The following is an 18,010-nucleotide window of genomic DNA, read 5'->3' as shown; positions in this document are numbered from 1 at the left end:
TCTACTGATACTGGACAGGAAGGGACTCAAAAATATAAATTCTTTGTTATATTTTCTATTGTCTTAATCTTTTGTATTATGGGGATTTGGCTGTTATGTATGCCTGTGCACCAGGTGTGTGCCTTGTGTCCTCAGAGGGCAGGAGGCTTCACACATCCTGGGACTGGAGTCACAGATGGTTATGAGTTGCAGTATAGGTCCCGGGACTGGAAACCAGGTCCTCTGGAAGAACGGCCAGTGTTCTTAACTGCTGAGCCATCTCTCTAGACCCCTTCTCAGTTTTTTGTTCTTTTTACTGGGGTAGGGAAGGTGCTAAGGATCAAATCCAAATTTGGTTTTAAAACAAAATTTCCAAGAAGAATCAATTATATTTTAAAATTAACTAGTTTAATATTAATAACAAACAATTAAATCTCAACAATCAGTTCAGTCATACGGCTTTACAAAATTTGATGCTGAATTTTCTTTGTATTGCAAAGGAGAGCAAGTGCTTTAAACACTGTAGTATTCTGGCTGAAAGAGTTCTACTGAGCATTGCCCTGAATGCTTTGGGGGTATGGACTCCAACATATTGGGAAGAAAAGAGGCAGAGCGTTTTATACCAATGACACCCAACACTGGACATGAACACAACTGTATTTGATATCAAGAATAATGGCATGTTAAGTACAAAGTCAGTTTACCACAGAGCACAGCTATTCTAGACTATGCAAAACCTCAATCCCACGTGAGGGCTTGGCAGGTAGTAGGTATTCTGATTACTATGACTACATATCTTCTGATGCCAATAATCTGAAGATATTAATTTGTCACAAGTGCTGGTCAGAGATATAAAGTACACCCACATTAAAATTATCACCATGATATCTGTGGCATGGTGTTCATGATGTACAACCAAACCACCTTAGACCTGATAAACAAGTCAACATTTTTACATAGACGAACTCTGGGGAAAGAGTAAGGATGGAGTGACAGGAAAGAGATGTCACAAAAGGCCCCTAAGGATGTTAGAAGTGAGGGGGAACAACTGACATCACTAAGCAGCCAGTCCTAGACCCATATGTCTGTGAACAAAGCCTAGGGTTGGCTTCCTTTGAGGAAGAGATGTAGGAGCAATGCATCAGCAATGTTCCCCGAGGCCTCTATACAGTACACTGCCCTTTACATAGACAGGACCAAGTCTTCAGGATGGTGCTGTTCTCACGGAATGAACTATGCACAATACAACATTCAGACGGACTCTGACAGCAGGGCAACCATTTGTATGGGCTGCATTATGCATAGTAAAATAATCTGCAGACAGATATTAAGAGTTCTAATTAACTTTTTATAAAAATCAATTTCTCAAAATTTCAACAAGGATTTTGAAAAACTGTAAACAGTTAAGTCAGAGAATGCAGTGATTTTTCTTTTGCTTTCTCTTTTTATAGATAAGATTTTGAGTTATGATTGGATCTTCTAAAACTATGAGAAAAGTTGTTGGCTCCTCTCTAGATTAAAAACAAGCTGAAATAAATTAGACTTTATGTTGAAAAAAGTAACCCAGCTCAACAACCTGTGTGCCAACTTTCTCTTGTATAATTTGAAACAGCCAAGCAATAAACTCTGAAAAAAAAATTTCGAATGGAAGCCTTGAAAACACTTGACTCCAGCTTTGCTACTGGGCGCCATAATAAATGCAGAAACTTAAAACCTCAGCTATACTGGAGAAAGAGAACTTTCAGTGGACTATGTAATGCATAGTCTAATGCAAAGGCTTAAGAGGCAGAAATCATTGCTACACTTGAAGTTTCGTATGTTGCACTCCCTAGACACTGGCCTCCCCTTCTTAGCTGCCAGTGTTGCATTCCTTGCTCCAGCGAGGATTATGAGCAGCACACTGCAGAGGATGGGGAGCGACTCCATCACACAGAAGCTGCACTGTGAGGCTCTGGGAAGCAGTGAGGTCAGATGTTTAGGAGACAGAATGGAAAGGGTCACCGTGAGTCCATGGGATAAAGTTAAAGCAATCAGAGTTAAAAACATTTTAATATTCTTTCCAAACAGCAGTAGGGACTTGATTATCATATTGTTGAAAGAAATGTGGGTCACCGATAACAGGGGAAAACAAAATGAAACAAAACACTAGCATGGATTCTTTTTTTTTTAAAGGTCTCTGTATTTTTTCCCTTTTTTTATTACTTTATAAATAATACCAATCAAAATTTCCACTTTCTCCCCTCCTCCTACTTCCCTCCCGTCCATCCATTCCCCGTCCACCCTCCCCCTCCAGTCCTAAGAGAGGGCAGGGTACTCTGCCCTATGAGAAGTCCAAGGCCCTCCCCCCTCCATCCAGGCTTAGGAAGGTATGCATCCAAATAGAATAGGATCCCAAAAAGCCAGTACATGCAGTAGAGACAAATCCCAGTGCCATTATCATTGGCTTCTCAGTCTGCCCCAATTGTCAACCACATTCAGAGGGTCCACTTTGATCCCATGCTCATTCAGTCCCAGTCCAGCTTGATTTGGTGAGCTCCCATTAGCTCAAGCACACTGTCTCAGTGGGTGGACCAACCCCCTCGTGGTCCTGACTTCCTTGCAATGGATGTTTTAAAGCTTCTAGTAAAGAGAACAGTGACATTCCCTAAAATTGTCAAGAGTAGACATAAAGGATAATGGTTCTGTTTAAATCCACTACTTGCAATCCTAGGTACAGATGACTCCCTGATTTAAGAATGCATAAAGGAACACAAAACTATCTAAGTTTAATCTGCTAATACAGAATAGTTAGTTCTCTTGGTGTTGGGACAAAGAACAAGTCACAACTCCAGCACTTTCTTACTGTCACCATCCAGAGGAATGGAGGGACAGATCTGACAGACTTCCCGTATGCATGTACTCTGATGTGAGGAGAAGGGGTAGTCCTCAGAACTGGCTTGGGGCAAGAGTAACCTAAATCTTGGCTCACCTTCTAGAGATGGTCATGTTCAGGATCAAGTTTAATAGATTTCAATAGAAAGTTTATTGTAACAGCCATGGGAATCTGGGACTTTTTAGCCAGTATTTCCAAAAACCCAGAGGAAAATGTACTTTTACCGTGTATTAACCTTGCAAACGAGAACTGAAGATTTTGTATTTTTTAAATTCAGTTTTATAGACTACTCCAATCCAGTGCAAAAACAGGTTAACTCACAATTATCAGAAAGAATGAATGGAACGATAGAGGTTTTGATGACAATAAAATGAAAAAATTGAAAAGTTAGGAAGAGTGTTGGGTAGGCAAATCTTCCAGCTATTTGGGAATAAATGATTTCTTTACAGAGTAGGGAGCCACTTACCCATTTTTTAAATTCATTTATTAGAAAAATGAGACATTTAGACAAAGTACTTAAGATATTGAGTCAACACTCAACTCTAGTTTTAAGAGCTAAGTTTTTCTCATTCTTTCAAGTGACCTTCTCCTTTTAAAGAGCCCTTCCCAAATCTTCCTCCCCTGCACTGTCTGAGTATTTCCACGAGCACTGGAAGAATGTGTTAAGTTGTTATCCAGGAAAATCTTAGACAGTACTAATAATATAAAACACAGGGACAACATAACACAGTTTGGGGTATAATATTTGTCACTGGACACATTCTAAGTTATTCGAAACAACAGGGGAACCTGAAGGTATTTTAAAAATGACAGATCGTCTCCCCGCATAATAATGTTTGCATGGATATCCCAGGCCCCCATCATCCTTCCATCAGAGAACCAGATGTGCCCTCTAAATTAGGGGACTGGGCAATCAGGCAAATCCAAATTGAGGGGTATTCTGCAAACAGCTGTCACTGAACTGGAAAAGAGCAGGGACAACTTTAGAATAAGAAAACTTAAAAGACATGGCAATGAAAACACCATCTTCGGTTGCATCCTAGATGAAAAAAAAATGTACTACTTTAAAAAAAGCTATAAAGGATATTGGAGCAATCAGGAAAAAATTGGATATGGATATGGATTCAGTATTGAATGAAGCTACTGTGTTATTCATTAAAGGTTCTGAATATCTGTTATATAGGAGGATGTTCCGATGCTTTCAAGTCTCCTAAGTATACAGTGGGTGAAGTAACAAAACAACTCACAAATGCGAACCGGAGGAACTGAGGGAAGGGAGGAGAGGGAAAGAGAGAGAAGGAGGGGATGAAAGGAGGGGTCAGAGGCTGGTAAAGAAGGAAACAGAAATTGGGGACAAAGGAGAGGGAAGGGAGAGAGAGGGAAGAGAGAAGAGGAGGGGAGAGCATGAGAAGGGTTTATGTAGTAGCAAGCTGCAGAACAGGCTCTGGTACCATACTCAGATAAGTTAAAGGCAGAAGGCACGCAGTGCTCACCGACTGCTCTGCCGTTCGTGAGTTCACTGTTTTACCAAGTAAATGCTGGGAGAGAATTTAGAGTGCTAGGAAGTAATCCTGTTCCTGCAAAAGGGAAGAGAAAGGCCCAAAGGCCAAGCTGTTTCTTATAATGCACGGCTGCAAAGAACCTCTTAGTTCAGAATTTGACAGTCTGCCGTCTGCCAGAGGGAACAAGGCAAGTCAGAGTCTGAAACTATAGAGGTCACATTTCCTCCCTTGGGACATAATGGCACTTACATGATGTTTAATTAAGAAAATAAATAGTGCCCTAATATTTGTCTTTAAAGAAAGTACAAACTCGTTACGCATTTGCTAAGGGTATAACTATTTTTGGAGTTGAAAAAGTAAATAGAAGGTGAAACTGTTCTGATTTCAGTGCTCACATCCATGTGCCCACTGGTTACTGCTTTGCATTTAGTCTAAGACAGCCTTTTTAATAAGCAGAAAATGTGCAGTTTTATATTGTTTAAATTTTAATATGGATTTTTGTTCAAAACAACAGACATTCAGGCTACTTGTAAATGATACAAGATTTTTTTGCTAATGAGGCATTATGTAGAACATATGCAAAAATCACAACTCAGTCTTCCAAAATAGACCACAACAACAGGAAAAAACATGACTTTAATAAAAAAGAGCAGCACTGGGATTTTACTTCAAAGCAATTAAGGGCTTTGGATAACCAAAAGTTTATGTCAAGCTGATGCCAAACCAAACTGGTCTATTAAACACATACTACGGAGAGTTTCTGTGCTGCTCTATGAAAGGCTCCTTGCTGCCACTCTGCAGATTACAGCTACGTTAGGTTCATGCCTGAGAACAAGGGGTCCAACATCCAGATCAGACTTCTAGGATTTCAATCTGAAATAATGTACCAGTGGAAGAGGAGTTCAAATATGTTTTCCATTTTGTTATTTCTCTCTACAGTAAATTACACCAAGTTTTACATTTTCCCCTAAGTTTTTCAACAATTTTCCATTAGCCTCAAAACATTGCTGTTACACATAAAATTTTGAGCTACAAGTAAACATAATTGCTAAAATGTCTTGTAGATCTTTATTTCTTTAGTTTCAAAAACTGTATTCAAGAAACAACGTGCTGTTCAACAGATGTATCTTTCCTTCTAAGCAGATAATGTGGATTTTAGTTTTATAAAATCATTGGAGTAAAGTACTAACTAGCTTATTTCTTTGGCTTCTGTAGGAATTTTCCTTTGCTCATCATACAATTTCGTTTTTACTTCTAATCGCTGATGTGGTAAAAAGAGACTGCTCTTCTTATGTGGGTCATCTGCCCCCGTGGAAGGCCGTGGTTTAGACTTCAAGGTAAACACTGTCTTCTCTTGAAAGCATGTGGTCCTGCCTGCACCCTCCTTCTGCTCTGCTGTGTCCTAGGGTTAGAGGACCTGTGGCGCCCATCTTTAGTTATCGAAAGTATAGCTCTAAGATGACCACACCCCTCTGGAATAGGAACAGTTAACACAGTCCGTCTAATTGTCTGGCACCTTGAAGAATGTAATAGGAAAAGTAGTCCCTGATAACCTTCGCCTAATGGCTGAGCAAAACTGACACGGACATGTCAAGCCTGAACCTGCCCCGAGTAAAAGTGTGTGTATTGGGGTTGGTGTGTGTGTGAATGTGTAGAACAGAGAGGCCCACGTTTGGCATCTTACTCAATTGCATACCTTAATTTTTGAGACACCGTTTCTCACTGAACCTGGGCTTGGTGACTAGTTGCTAAGTCCCAGGGATTCCCTGTCTCTGCTTTCTCAGTTTCAGGACCAAAGGCTGCCGCCATGTCTGGCTTTTACGTGGGTACTTGGGATCTAGCCACTGATCCTCAAGCTTGCATGGTGTTCACTGTTACTGAGTCATGTTCCTAGCCCGCCCCCCAGTGCATTTTCTATCCAGGTAATATCAAGTATAAATGCTGGTAATAATACTAAGAAAATACTCTCAGATATGCGGTCCAAGACTCTGGCCCTGTCCTTCACGAGGAGCCAGCCCTGTTTCCTAAGGAGGCCGAGTCTAAAGTAGTTCTTTCTGGCGAACATGGTTAATGCCTTGTCACTAAAGGTGATGTAAAGCCAGGATTTTAATTATGCCCCTAGCTTATATATAATTCTCAAAAATATTCATCTTTCTTAGGCCATGTTAAAAGAATACTATATAATTTTACTTGACATTAGGATCCTCTTATATAATATAGCTTGACATATTACAGTTCTAATATAACTATAAATTATACTAATCTTTTAAATCTAAGACTTTTCATATATATTTTTAGTATGTTTAGACAAACAAACAAGGAAAAAAAAACAAGTTGGAGCTAGAGAAATGGACCAGTGATGAAGAGCACTGGCTGCTCCTCAGGGGACTTAGGTTTGATTCACAGCGCTGTTACAGTAGCTGTCAACCACCTGTGGCTCCAGTTCCTTGGGAGACCTCACCTTCTTCTGGCCTCTGAGGACACCAGGCACACATATGATGTACAGACATATATTCAGGCAAAAATCCATACATATAAATTAAAATTAAAATCTTCCTTTAAAACCACAACCTAAGTCTACTGTTCCATGTATTTCCTTAGATCCTTCATCATGCAGGGCTAGCTTGTGAAGACAGGATTAGAGCTGGTGAAAGGGCTCAGTGGGGAAAGCCTTTGCTGCCCTGCTGCCTGGGGACCTGAGCTCAATTCCTGTAATAAAACCCCTATTTTTTCTATTTCTTATTTTTAAAAAAGCGATACCTAACACTCTATCTGAAATTAAAGTTAGAAAACTTACTGGGTTTTTTATACAATTTGTTACCCTGTGTCTTTTTTTTATAGTCATTATTTTTTTAATTTATTTATTATGTATACAATATTCTGTCTGCATGTATGCCTGCAGGCCAGAAGAGGGCACCAGACCTCATTACAGATGGTTGTGAGCCACCATGTGGTTGCTGGGAATTGAACTCAGGACCTTGGGAAGAGCAGGCAATGCTCTTAACCACTGAGCCATCTCTCCAGCCCACCCTGTGTCTTTTTATAGGTGAGTTGAGTCCATTTATATAAAGGGATATTAATGACCAGTGATTGCTAGTTCTTGTTATTTTAGTGTTCGTGGTTGGTGATGTTATTGTGTGTGTTTTCCCCTTCTTTGGGATTTGGTGCTGTGAGGTCATCTATTGTTGGTGTTTTTGTGGATGTAGCTAACTTCCTTGGGTTGGAATTTTCCTTCTAGTACTTTGTTTTGGGCTGGGTTTGTGGCTAGGTATTGGTTAAATCTGGTTCTGACATGTAATATCTTGTTTTGTTTGTCTATGGTGACTGAAAGTTTTGCTAGATATAGTAGTCTGGGCTGGCATCTGTGGTCTCTTAATGTCTGCATAAAACTTGACCAGGACCTTTTGGCTCTCATTGTTTCCACTGAGAAGTCAGGTGTAATTTCGATATGTCAGCCTTCATATGTTAATTAACCCTTTTCCTTTGTAGCTCTTAATACTCTTTCTTTATTCTCTATGTTTAGTGTTTTGATTATTATGTGGCAAGGGGACTTTTTTTTTTTTGATTCAGTCTATTTGATGTTCCATAAGCTTCTTCTATCTTCATCTTCATCACTTTCTTTAGGTTAGGAAAGTTTTCTTCTGTGATTTTGAATATATTTTCTGTACTTTTGAGTTGGACTTCTTCTTCTATCCCTATTATTCTTAGGTTTGTTTTTTTCATGATGTCCCATATTCCCTGGGTATTTTGTGTTAAGCTTCTGCTAGATTTAATATTTTCTTTGACAAATGAGTCTATTTCCTCTATTGTATCTTCAGCGCTCGAGATTCTCTCTTCCATCTCTAGTATTCTGCTGTTTATGCTTGCCCTTGTGGTTCCTGATTGTTTTTCTGTATTTTTCATTTCCAGAATTCCTTCAATTTGTGTTTTCTTTATACTGGGTTTTTTAAAAAGAGAAATTTGCCTAGTATGTCACATAGTTCACAAAGGGGAAATCACTAAGTCTGATTTTAACAAATTATGAGATATGTGAAAAGAGCAAAAGCGATACCACTACAACATGCGATTTTATTTGGGGTCCACTAAAATGAACAGTAGAAAGGTATCTTTAGACAAGTCTGAATATAAACTGGCTGTTAGCTGCTATCAATAAGTGACTATTAATTTTGTTGGGCATAGAGATACATTCTCAACTATTTATGAGCGACAGTGTGGATAGGAGTAGCTGATTGAAGGAAACAGAAGAGTAAGTTTAAATGAAGTAAGATTGATAAGATATTAATAGCTGTTGAAGTGGAGTTTTGTATACATGAAAGTCCCATAAGCTACTATCTGTAGTTTCGTCAAAAGAAGAGAAAAGGTTGTAAAAAGAAGATAACTGAAGAGATTCTGTGGAGAAAAGAAGTCTTGTTCAAAGCATCATGTCAACACACAAATGAACAAATATGATCAGAACCAAACACTAAGAGAGAACAAAAATATCATTTTATAAAACACCAAAATACAGTGGTAGCAAGGAAACTATTGCCAAGTTGGACCATAAACCACAACAATCATAAGATTTTCTTATAAACTGAGTACAAGGAGACATGACATCTTTTTGTGGTCACATGCTGCTAAGCATTGTGGAACTACAGGTTGAGCAAACCCTTAAGACTTGACTTAAACACAGGTATGAGAGTGCAGCTTGTTACCCATGCTTCTCTGAGCAGCTGTGATCAAATGATGTAAACTTCGAGGTCTTGACAAGTGGGGTAAATAGAGACAGATGAGAGGGGCAGCCAGCCATAGGACGGTTAGGGAAAACTTCCCCTTCTTCACAGGAGTACTTGATACAGTTAGTAGGTCTACAGCATTTCTACCCAAAGAATATTAAGTAGAAATAGAGTTTATAGAAATAGCTTACATGAATTTATCATCCCATGGTTCATGTTAAATTATTTAAAATTAATTTGGAGCATATCAAAGTGATATTTCAGTCTTAACATACCTTTGATCTGTAGCTTGCTGTTCTCGAAGCTGAAGAAGAGACAACTCAATTTCATTTTCCTTTCTCCTTAACTGAGTTTTCAGGATCTCTGCTAAGTGCTCTAATTCTTCTATCTGGCCTCTTTGTGACTGAATAACATTTTCTCTGCAATAAAGAATCTTGATAAGAATTTGCAGTTTGAGGAGAAATTTGTAATATTTAAAGTCAGGGCAAAGATAGCTCTTTATTATAATATAGGGCAAACAAAAGTTAATAAAGTGGCTTCTGCATATAGTGAAATAACAGCAGATTCAATGTGATGACTTGGACTTATATCTGGGACAATTTAAGAGATGGCCTTTTAGAAGATACTGTTCTAGGCAACAGACTGGACTGTGGTTGAATTCAGTTAAGGATGTACTCTGATCACCTACTGGATACTCTACAACATAATTCTATGTCCTGCTCTGTAACATGCACAGCTGCCATATCACCCAATTAGCACTTCAGAGAGTGAGCATGAAATGTGCCAAACACACCATGGTCTCCAGCATGCACTTATTTCTTCCTTGTCTGACCGTCCCAGTGCAGTGAGGCCTGGGAAACTGCCACAAACCCTGGCTTTTCACTTGATTATCTAAGAATGAGAAAATATTTAGCCTTTTATTTCCTCACAAGTTGATAACTAGTGTGATTGGTATTTAAAACATTCAAAAGAAAACATTTCAAATCTGTATCATTTTATTCTTTAGCAATGTTCTAAGGTTGATAGTCTTAGTGTAACGCTTTCTTTCCTTAGTCAATGTTCTGATGATCCAGTAAGGGCCTAACGTCATTTGCAGATCTCAGACACTGACAGCACCAGTTGAACAGAAAAAAGATGAACGAGGGAGAAGCAACTCTTTTGAAACCATGACACGATAAAGAATGCACGTCTCTCGGAACCACAGGAAAGAAAGAGCTGACATCCATGTGTATCACATACTTTCAGACTTTCAAGCAGTTCTTCATTCCTCCCCACAAAAAGGGTTGAATCAGGACCTAAACAAAGGCCTGTAAGTTTATGGGAACGAAAATGTCTCTAAAACAGAGACTATTCGAAGTGACTGGACTTTCAGGCCATTGCTTTGGTGGTAAATTGAACATACACCCTGCCATCAGTACAGCTAGATAAACTATCCACTGAGAACATGTTATATAATACCTGTTACTACTCCACAGAACTAGCTGTATTTTAGTAAAGCAAATTATTTATACATCCTCCACTTTTGTTTACAATAAAGGAAAAAGAGGGATCAAAATAAGACATAATCAATATACAAAGTTCTAAAATGACCACGAAAAAGAATACATACAAATTTCTTATTTCTCCTCTGGCTTCTTCAAGTAAACTATTGCCATATTTTGTGAGTGTAGGTTGTACAGTTTCTGCTTCATCTATATTTTGGAATCTTACACCTAAAAATAAAGTAGTAAACTATTATGGAAAGAAAGTTGAGAAAGACAGATCATTGATTTGCTAAAGGTATATTTATAATAAACACTAGGCTACATATGTTCTTAGAACGGAGCAACAGAAGTGCAAGCTAAGGGGGCATTAGCCCTCAGCCACCAGCAGATAGTATGCGAAACAGTAATGTATTGCCCGCTGAACAATCCTGCTAAAGAAACCATCTAGAAATAAGTCTAGACATTTTGGGATTTAGAACTGTTATTCTAATTTCTGAAAGAACCACCATTTTTAATTCAGAGATTTATAATAAAAACTGAAGTATAAAGGGAAAAATTTGACCTATAGTAAAACCAAATACTACTGTTCTACTAAAAGAACGTAGCAATAAAGTGATTCCTATTGACATTCTGTGACACTTATAGATCAGTGCCTTGCTCAGTCACCATCAGAGAAGCTTCCTCCTGCAACAGAAGGAAACAGATGCAGAGAGCCACGGTCAGAGAGCAAGAGACCCTGGGACACTCAATGCATGTAACACAGCACATGTTTGGAGGTCGGAGGACAACTAACACGGCAGTTATCTCTTCCACGGTATGTGTCCTGGTGACTGATCTCAGGTCGCCAGCTTGGGGCAAGCACCATCTCATTAGTCTCCCTTTAGTGGTTTTGATAATGATCTTTTATATTTAATCATAAACATCCTTTGATCTTGTATCCTTAATTTATGTCATCTTTTTTCAATCTCAATAAGAAAATTCATATTTAAAAAAGGTGGTTTGAGAATGAATCACCAACAAGAGCTCTTAAAGCAGTATCCTACAGTATTTTTCAAATAGAAGTTGCATGTGCTATGTATGGTGGCACACATGTACAGTCTCAGAGATTGGGAGTTTGAGGCAGGCTGACGGTTTGAGCTAACCTAGGCAATAGAAGGAAACATTCATCTTAAAGGGAAAAAAGTATATGAAGTTTGGCGTGGACAGTCCATTTGTTAAAAGTCAGACATACTTTTAATTATATGTGTCACCTTCTATTTCCAGAAGCATTAGAGTGAAGTGCAGATTTTAAATAGACACTAGTCTAAGATCTAAAGACATAGAAAAAAAAATCTCTTTAGATAAGTTTTAACCTTTTCAACATCCAGACTTCACTGTGCTACAACTGGCCAGTTAGACACTTGGGCTACAATACTAAATTTTAAGCTTTCCACATACAATCATGAGGAAATTCAAAATTAGCAGAGAAGTTAAAAGACTAAATTTAAAATATACTGATTTGGTTATTAATTATTAACTTTGGTCATTATTTCTAACTAATGGTTATTACATACATACTCTTTTCAGTTTTGATTTGATTGTCTGGATATTTGATATAGACTAGGATGGCTTCAAATTTCACATCTTCTTATCTTACGTCTTTTTTTTCTTTTCTTTTCTTTTTTTAGTTTTGTTTTTTTCAAGACTAAGTTTCCCTGTGTAACAGCTGTCCTGTCTTGGAATGAGCTCTGTAGACCAGGCTGGCCTCAAGCTCACAGAGATCCACCTGCCTCTGCCTCCCGAGCACTGTGGTTAAAGCTGTGGGCCACCACTATCTAGCTTGTCTTAGTGTTTTAAAGAATAATTTATCATCACTATCCTCATCTTCATCATCATTTTTATGTGAAATGCCAGTTTTTGCCTGTGTACCATGTGCATCGTGGTGCCCTCATAGGCCAGAGTATAGAATCAGATGTCCTGGAACAAGAGCTACAGACATTTGTGACCTGTTATATGGGTGCTGGGAATTGAACCTGGGTCCTCTAGAAGATCAGTAAGTACTCTTAGCCACTGAGCCATCTCTCCAGCTACTTGCTGCAGTCTTCTGAGTACTAGGTGTTGGATCACAAGCTGATACCATACGTGGGCACTAATGACTGTATTTTACAAACATACACACTTTACAAAAGTTTTGTTTTGGTGGTTTTTCACAGTAAGAACTGTGTCTACATAATGTCAATCACACTTGAGTTAGTGCTCACCACCATATATTCCGAAATGTAAACAGAGAATGAAGCCCTCCCCACAGCAGTTTCAGGGAAGATGCCTCCTAGGGCCAGAGGAGTCTGGGCTTCTCACTTAGCCCTCTCTCAAGCCAAGACAGTCCTAACACTTGGGCCCACGTCCCAGTCTTCAAGGCAGCCTTGAAGGGTGTACTGCACACTGAAGATGAACTTTGCAAACGACACCTCAGGTTTACTCCCACACCATGATTAAGATTCCATCAACATTGACCACAGCGTATGATTTCTGTGTCCCAGACTCTACAAATACGGAAGCAGTTCTAAATCACAAAGAGAATATAGATATAAGGAGATATTTAAGTTTATAAGTTTTTAAAAACTGATGTTCCATGGATCAGTTTTAAAACAAATATTTTTAATAGAGGAGGGTAAGCTGATACCTTTGATTTGGACAGTAATTTAACACAAGTGGCTTGCTATATCAATGTAAAGTTTGGGCATTACTTTTATGTAGCATGAAAGGCCCGGAAGTCCTTCCATATCATCCCATGCACTTGCATTTCTAGATGACAACACTAAGGTTCAGGGAGGACACGGCACTTTAAGAGAATGTCCCTCAGTGAGGAGCTCCACTTTCCTTCCTCTTACCTAATCCGGCATTATTATCACTCCATTCTATAGATGAAGAAAACGAGGCTGAGAGGTCAAGGGCTGACTTCCATATAAAATAACAATTCACGGCAGAATGTGTTTGCTGATTTTTACTTCGCTGTGCTCACTTTGATTAGACCCAAAGGCTACCACAAGCTCACATAGCTGGCAACAGCTGAGCCCTTTCATCCTGCAGCTGCCTCCTGTCCGTGAGGAGGCCGTCCTGACTTCAAAGGTTCGCTATCTAGGGAAGAGACAGTGCTAACATTTTGCTTTGGAAAAGAAAACTACAACAATTTTTCCTCCTCTCCTTCTGTTCATATGGTGTTTCCCTTTCCTCAATGAATTATAACTAAAGGCTTACATCATTTTTTAATATCACAAAAGATGTTGGATATTTCTGTGAAGCATATTCCTAATAAAAATCAATTAGAGGGACCATTTTATTTACTTTTCTAGAAGCGTCGTTTCAAAACAGCGACTTCAGATATTTATGCACTTTTAGTTTCGTTTTAATAAGTTCATTTGGGAGTGGAAAGAATTTGGCCTTGATGCCTGAATTAGCTTGGTCTGCACAATTGCTTTGTAATACAGAGAAGCTTTACACCATTCTTTTCGGTGTGAAGAAACTAATGGTATAATTATTTTAGAGACGACGAGACTTTTATAACCACCAGCTCTAGTACTTTTTACATATAAAGAAAACAGCAAATCAACAGGGACGATCTGCCCTAGTTCACCAGCTTGTAGGTCCAAGAACTCACATTCAACTCAGCCTCAACTGCTCTTAGTTTCACACATGCCTACTAGAATAGTTTTGTTATTTTTTAACTAAATAAATTAGAGTGACCTAGGGATTCCTGAACAAAACTGACTTTGTTACAGGATTATGATCTTGCAAAAAGCAAGCCTCAAACCGTTTCTAGCCCCCTTTGAAGACATGTGAGGACATGAATAAGAAGCAAAGCTGGAAACAGGTTTAGACTTAAGTGCAGTGTTTGGTGACTGTTTTACCTTTCCTGGGACATTCCTGGAAGCTTGTGGTTGCGCTAGCTCTCCTGCGGCCAGTGTTAATTCGAGCCTGCACACGACTGTGCGGAGTTTGCCTGTGCCCCTGGCCCTGGAGCTGCTGTTTGGCTGATATTAGCCTGTTTTTGAGGACTTCATTTTGTCTTTCAAGCTCATGGACTTTCTCTTGCAGCTGCTCAATCATTTCTTCCATTTCTACATCTCGTCCCAGCCGCTGGGGGCCGCCACCAACCCGCTCATATCTTTTCTTGTCATTAACTAGCCGTATTAACTTGGTGGCCATTCTAGGGAAATAATAAAAAGATGAAAAGGAATGTGAGAAGTCAGCATAAAATGCATTCTGTTGAAAGGAACATAATCACTGTGAAGACTCCAGTGCAGAACCTGAATAATAAATTTCAGGTTTTGATGTAACTATTACTGCCTGTGAAGAATCCTTTGATGCTAATTGAAACCACTGGGCAACAATCTGCTTTATAGCACTGACAAATAGCAGTTTCCTAAGGCTTATCATTTAAGGTTAGTAAAGAGAGGACACATATTTACCCCATATGTTCCAGAAACGCAATTTTTAATGCATGACCTTATATAGGAACACTGGATGTACTTAAATGTAGTCACAGAGTGTGGATGTGGTGGGCCATGCCTACAACCCACAATGAGTTAGAACTTTTGAAAAGTGAGCTAAGATTATGCAGATTTAGGTAGGATAGTATCTTATATTTCTATAGGATTAAGACAAGGAAAAATCATAAAAGTGATAGAACTCACAGATGTACACATATAAAATCCAGCGGAAATTTCAAAATAAGCCAAAATGTGACATTAAATGTTGGATAGTGCTCAACAAATGTTTGTGTTGAATTTCAGAAAATAATTACATGCAAGAAATATCATTTTAATGATACTTAAAAATTTTTGACATAAATTGTTCTACTGACATTCCAAGAACTTTGACTCTTTCAAGTTTTGATAAAAACTGGTCAGACAGAACAAAAGACAGAATGGGCACATGGGGGTGATGTAATATACACGCATGGAAAACATGCCTGACAGGGAATGGAAAAATCTTGGCAGGACAAGAAAGAAAAGGTGGCTTTGATGAGAGACACAAGTTCAAGACTTTACAAAATTGGTCGCACATCTTCAATAGCTGATTCTAGTTTATAGTGAATCTATTTTTATAAAGACCCAGACAGGAGATTGGAAATAAAAACACACTACATTTTTCTTTAAGTGGGGTTTGCTTTATTTTAGCATGGTTATGGACAGAAGCTTTTACTTAAGGGAACAAAAGTGAAATAAAAAAAAAAAACCCTTAATAGCTTTGGGATGTCATAGAAAAACGTCTTTCCCCTAAGCACAGTCTTCTGTAAATGCGGTAGTAATACATGTCTATCTACACTTCTGGCTACTCGGTTACAGCATGCGGCATCAGGGAGAGCTATGCATAACATAATCAGTGAGGATTGTTTTCTCTTTCCCTTGAGGCACATCCACTAAGCATGCTTTATAAGGAATACTGAATAATAAAAACCAAGATCCAAGAGTACCACAGACATCCTGGTAAAGTAATTAGTGGATTACTTCCTTTTCCATCTAGTACTGTGGATGATCTATCACTGGGAAACCTGACCAGTTATCATCACCCAGCAAAACCACATTCTGCCTTGTCCAGTAATGAGGTTAGAGTCCTGAGCCCTGCTCAATGTCCTATAGCCATCCACATGAGAAGTCACTTATTACAGGAAGATTAGCACTTAGACACATAGATTACAATAAAGAGGAAAGTAAAGATTTCATATAAAAATCAGTCATCAGAAGAATGATAAAGGATTTTTTAACGCAAGAGAAGGATATAGAGAGTGTCTTCAAATTCTTGACATGGTTTTCAAGTAAACTTCATCAGGAAATGCAAGACTGGATGTGCTTGTTTAGTCACAGGAATGTTTTTAATATATTTAAGTTACTAATGAATTGTAAGTTATGTGGTAAGGTTTGAGTATTTACTTAAAAAGACAATTTGTAAAATCCATATTTACACAAGAGGTGACACGGACTCTCACACCTTAAGGATAAATGTAAAGACCCTCTATCCATGCCAACATCAATCAGGTAAGGATGAGAAGGTATTTACAGATATGGGCCTGTGTTCAGTAAGTAAGTACTCCACATTAGTAAAAAGTCTCAGGGGCATAAATGGCCTGAACATAGGATACTGGAGAAAGATAATAGAATACATATATACACTCGACTCCTAGCCCAGTTCCCGCCCCCAAATGAAACTAAGTGGCTCATTATTAATTAAGTTGGTTTTATTATTTTGGTTAGGACAAATTACTAATAAGGTCAGATTGTGAATTCAATTCTTCTACTGCCCAATTAAGTATATAAAGAAAAGAAAAAAAAACCAGTTTAGTGGTCACAGACTTCACATCTCTTTCTGGCTGGTGGACCTGGGTGTGCTATTGTTCAGAAATGAACGAGGGACATCTTAAAAGTAGCCATTCCCATGTCTTGAAACCAACTCAAAGTAGAAGGCTGGTTGGTGGGTCTGAAACTAAGTCCACAGGGTAGAAAGTGAAATGGAGTCACTTCTGTAGGATAAACTCTAAGCACAGAGTCATCTTCTTTCTTTCGAGTCCACCTTCCTTTGAACCCAGAATGTGACTTTGAATACAGACTTGTACGCACTCTTTTGTTTCCAATGCCAGGCACTCAAACGGTGGCCACGGTATTCCTGAGTACAAAGGAACTGAAGAGAAATTACTCTGAAGGCATCGTTCCTGCATGCAGTGTTTTTGCATGTCCATCAAAAGTGACAATGTGCTTTTTCAGAAATGGCAGAGTGAAATACAGAACAAAAAGACTAACCCAAGTGAAGTTAAACATGCCTCAGATATAAGTGATGTTTTCATTAGTAAATCCCAAATCATAAGGGAACACGCATTCTAACAAGTTGGAATAGTTAATTATTTTTTAAACTTTTATGACATGTAAAAAAACAGATGCCGGGCTATCTGCTTATTAAGTCATAAATATTAACCCCAAAGTTATTTATAGACCTAATACACTCCTGGCACTCTTAGCTATTAGCTGTGTTCTTTCAAACAGCAACGTCAGACATAATAAACACAATCTTCTTGGTTTATTATTCTACTTTGTAAGATTTTCCATTTTTAAAAAATTCTATTTATTTATAACCTGCCTGTTCCAGAAAAGATTGAAGGTGGGGCTTTCAATTAAGTTTATAAAAAAAAAAACACAACTATATCCTTCAAACTTTACAGAGTTAAGAAAAAAAGCTAAAAGCTTTTTATCATAACCTTTTAATTTTATCCTCTTGCTTGCGGGCATGCTGTTTAAGTAAAATGTTCTCATCATGCAAACGCAAAAATCTGTCTTCCAGTTCCTCACGGCTGACACGTGACACTGCCTGGCGAGTCTTCATTGTTCGTGCAGTTGAAGTTTCTGAAAAAATGCCAAGGTCATTAATTGCAGCATCACTGAAAATAGTCTCTAAAAACTGATAACTGCGGATACTAAAAGAACCTCT

At 38.4% G+C, this 18,010-nt stretch overlaps 1 protein-coding gene across 3 annotated transcripts in view; it reads right to left on the bottom strand.

The window, feature by feature from the left end:
* Window positions 1-18,010, bottom strand: part of Rpgrip1l (RPGRIP1 like) — a 108,971-nt gene that overhangs the window by 85,662 nt on the left and 5,299 nt on the right. For all 3 annotated transcript variants that reach the window (XM_013354629.2, XM_026777284.1, XM_026777283.1), the window contains 4 exons: window positions 17,781-17,925; window positions 14,440-14,738; window positions 10,678-10,780; window positions 9,344-9,487 (listed from right to left, as the gene is read on the bottom strand). In XM_013354629.2, the coding sequence (XP_013210083.1) occupies window positions 9,344-9,487; window positions 10,678-10,780; window positions 14,440-14,738; window positions 17,781-17,925 (691 nt within the window). The remainder of the gene's footprint in view (window positions 1-9,343; window positions 9,488-10,677; window positions 10,781-14,439; window positions 14,739-17,780; window positions 17,926-18,010) is intronic.

The sequence above is a fragment of the Microtus ochrogaster genome, unplaced genomic scaffold (genome assembly GCF_000317375.1).
Source record: "Microtus ochrogaster isolate Prairie Vole_2 unplaced genomic scaffold, MicOch1.0 UNK54, whole genome shotgun sequence".
NCBI classification, from domain to species: domain Eukaryota; kingdom Metazoa; phylum Chordata; class Mammalia; order Rodentia; family Cricetidae; genus Microtus; species Microtus ochrogaster.
This window is presented reverse-complemented; position numbering and strand designations above follow the sequence as displayed.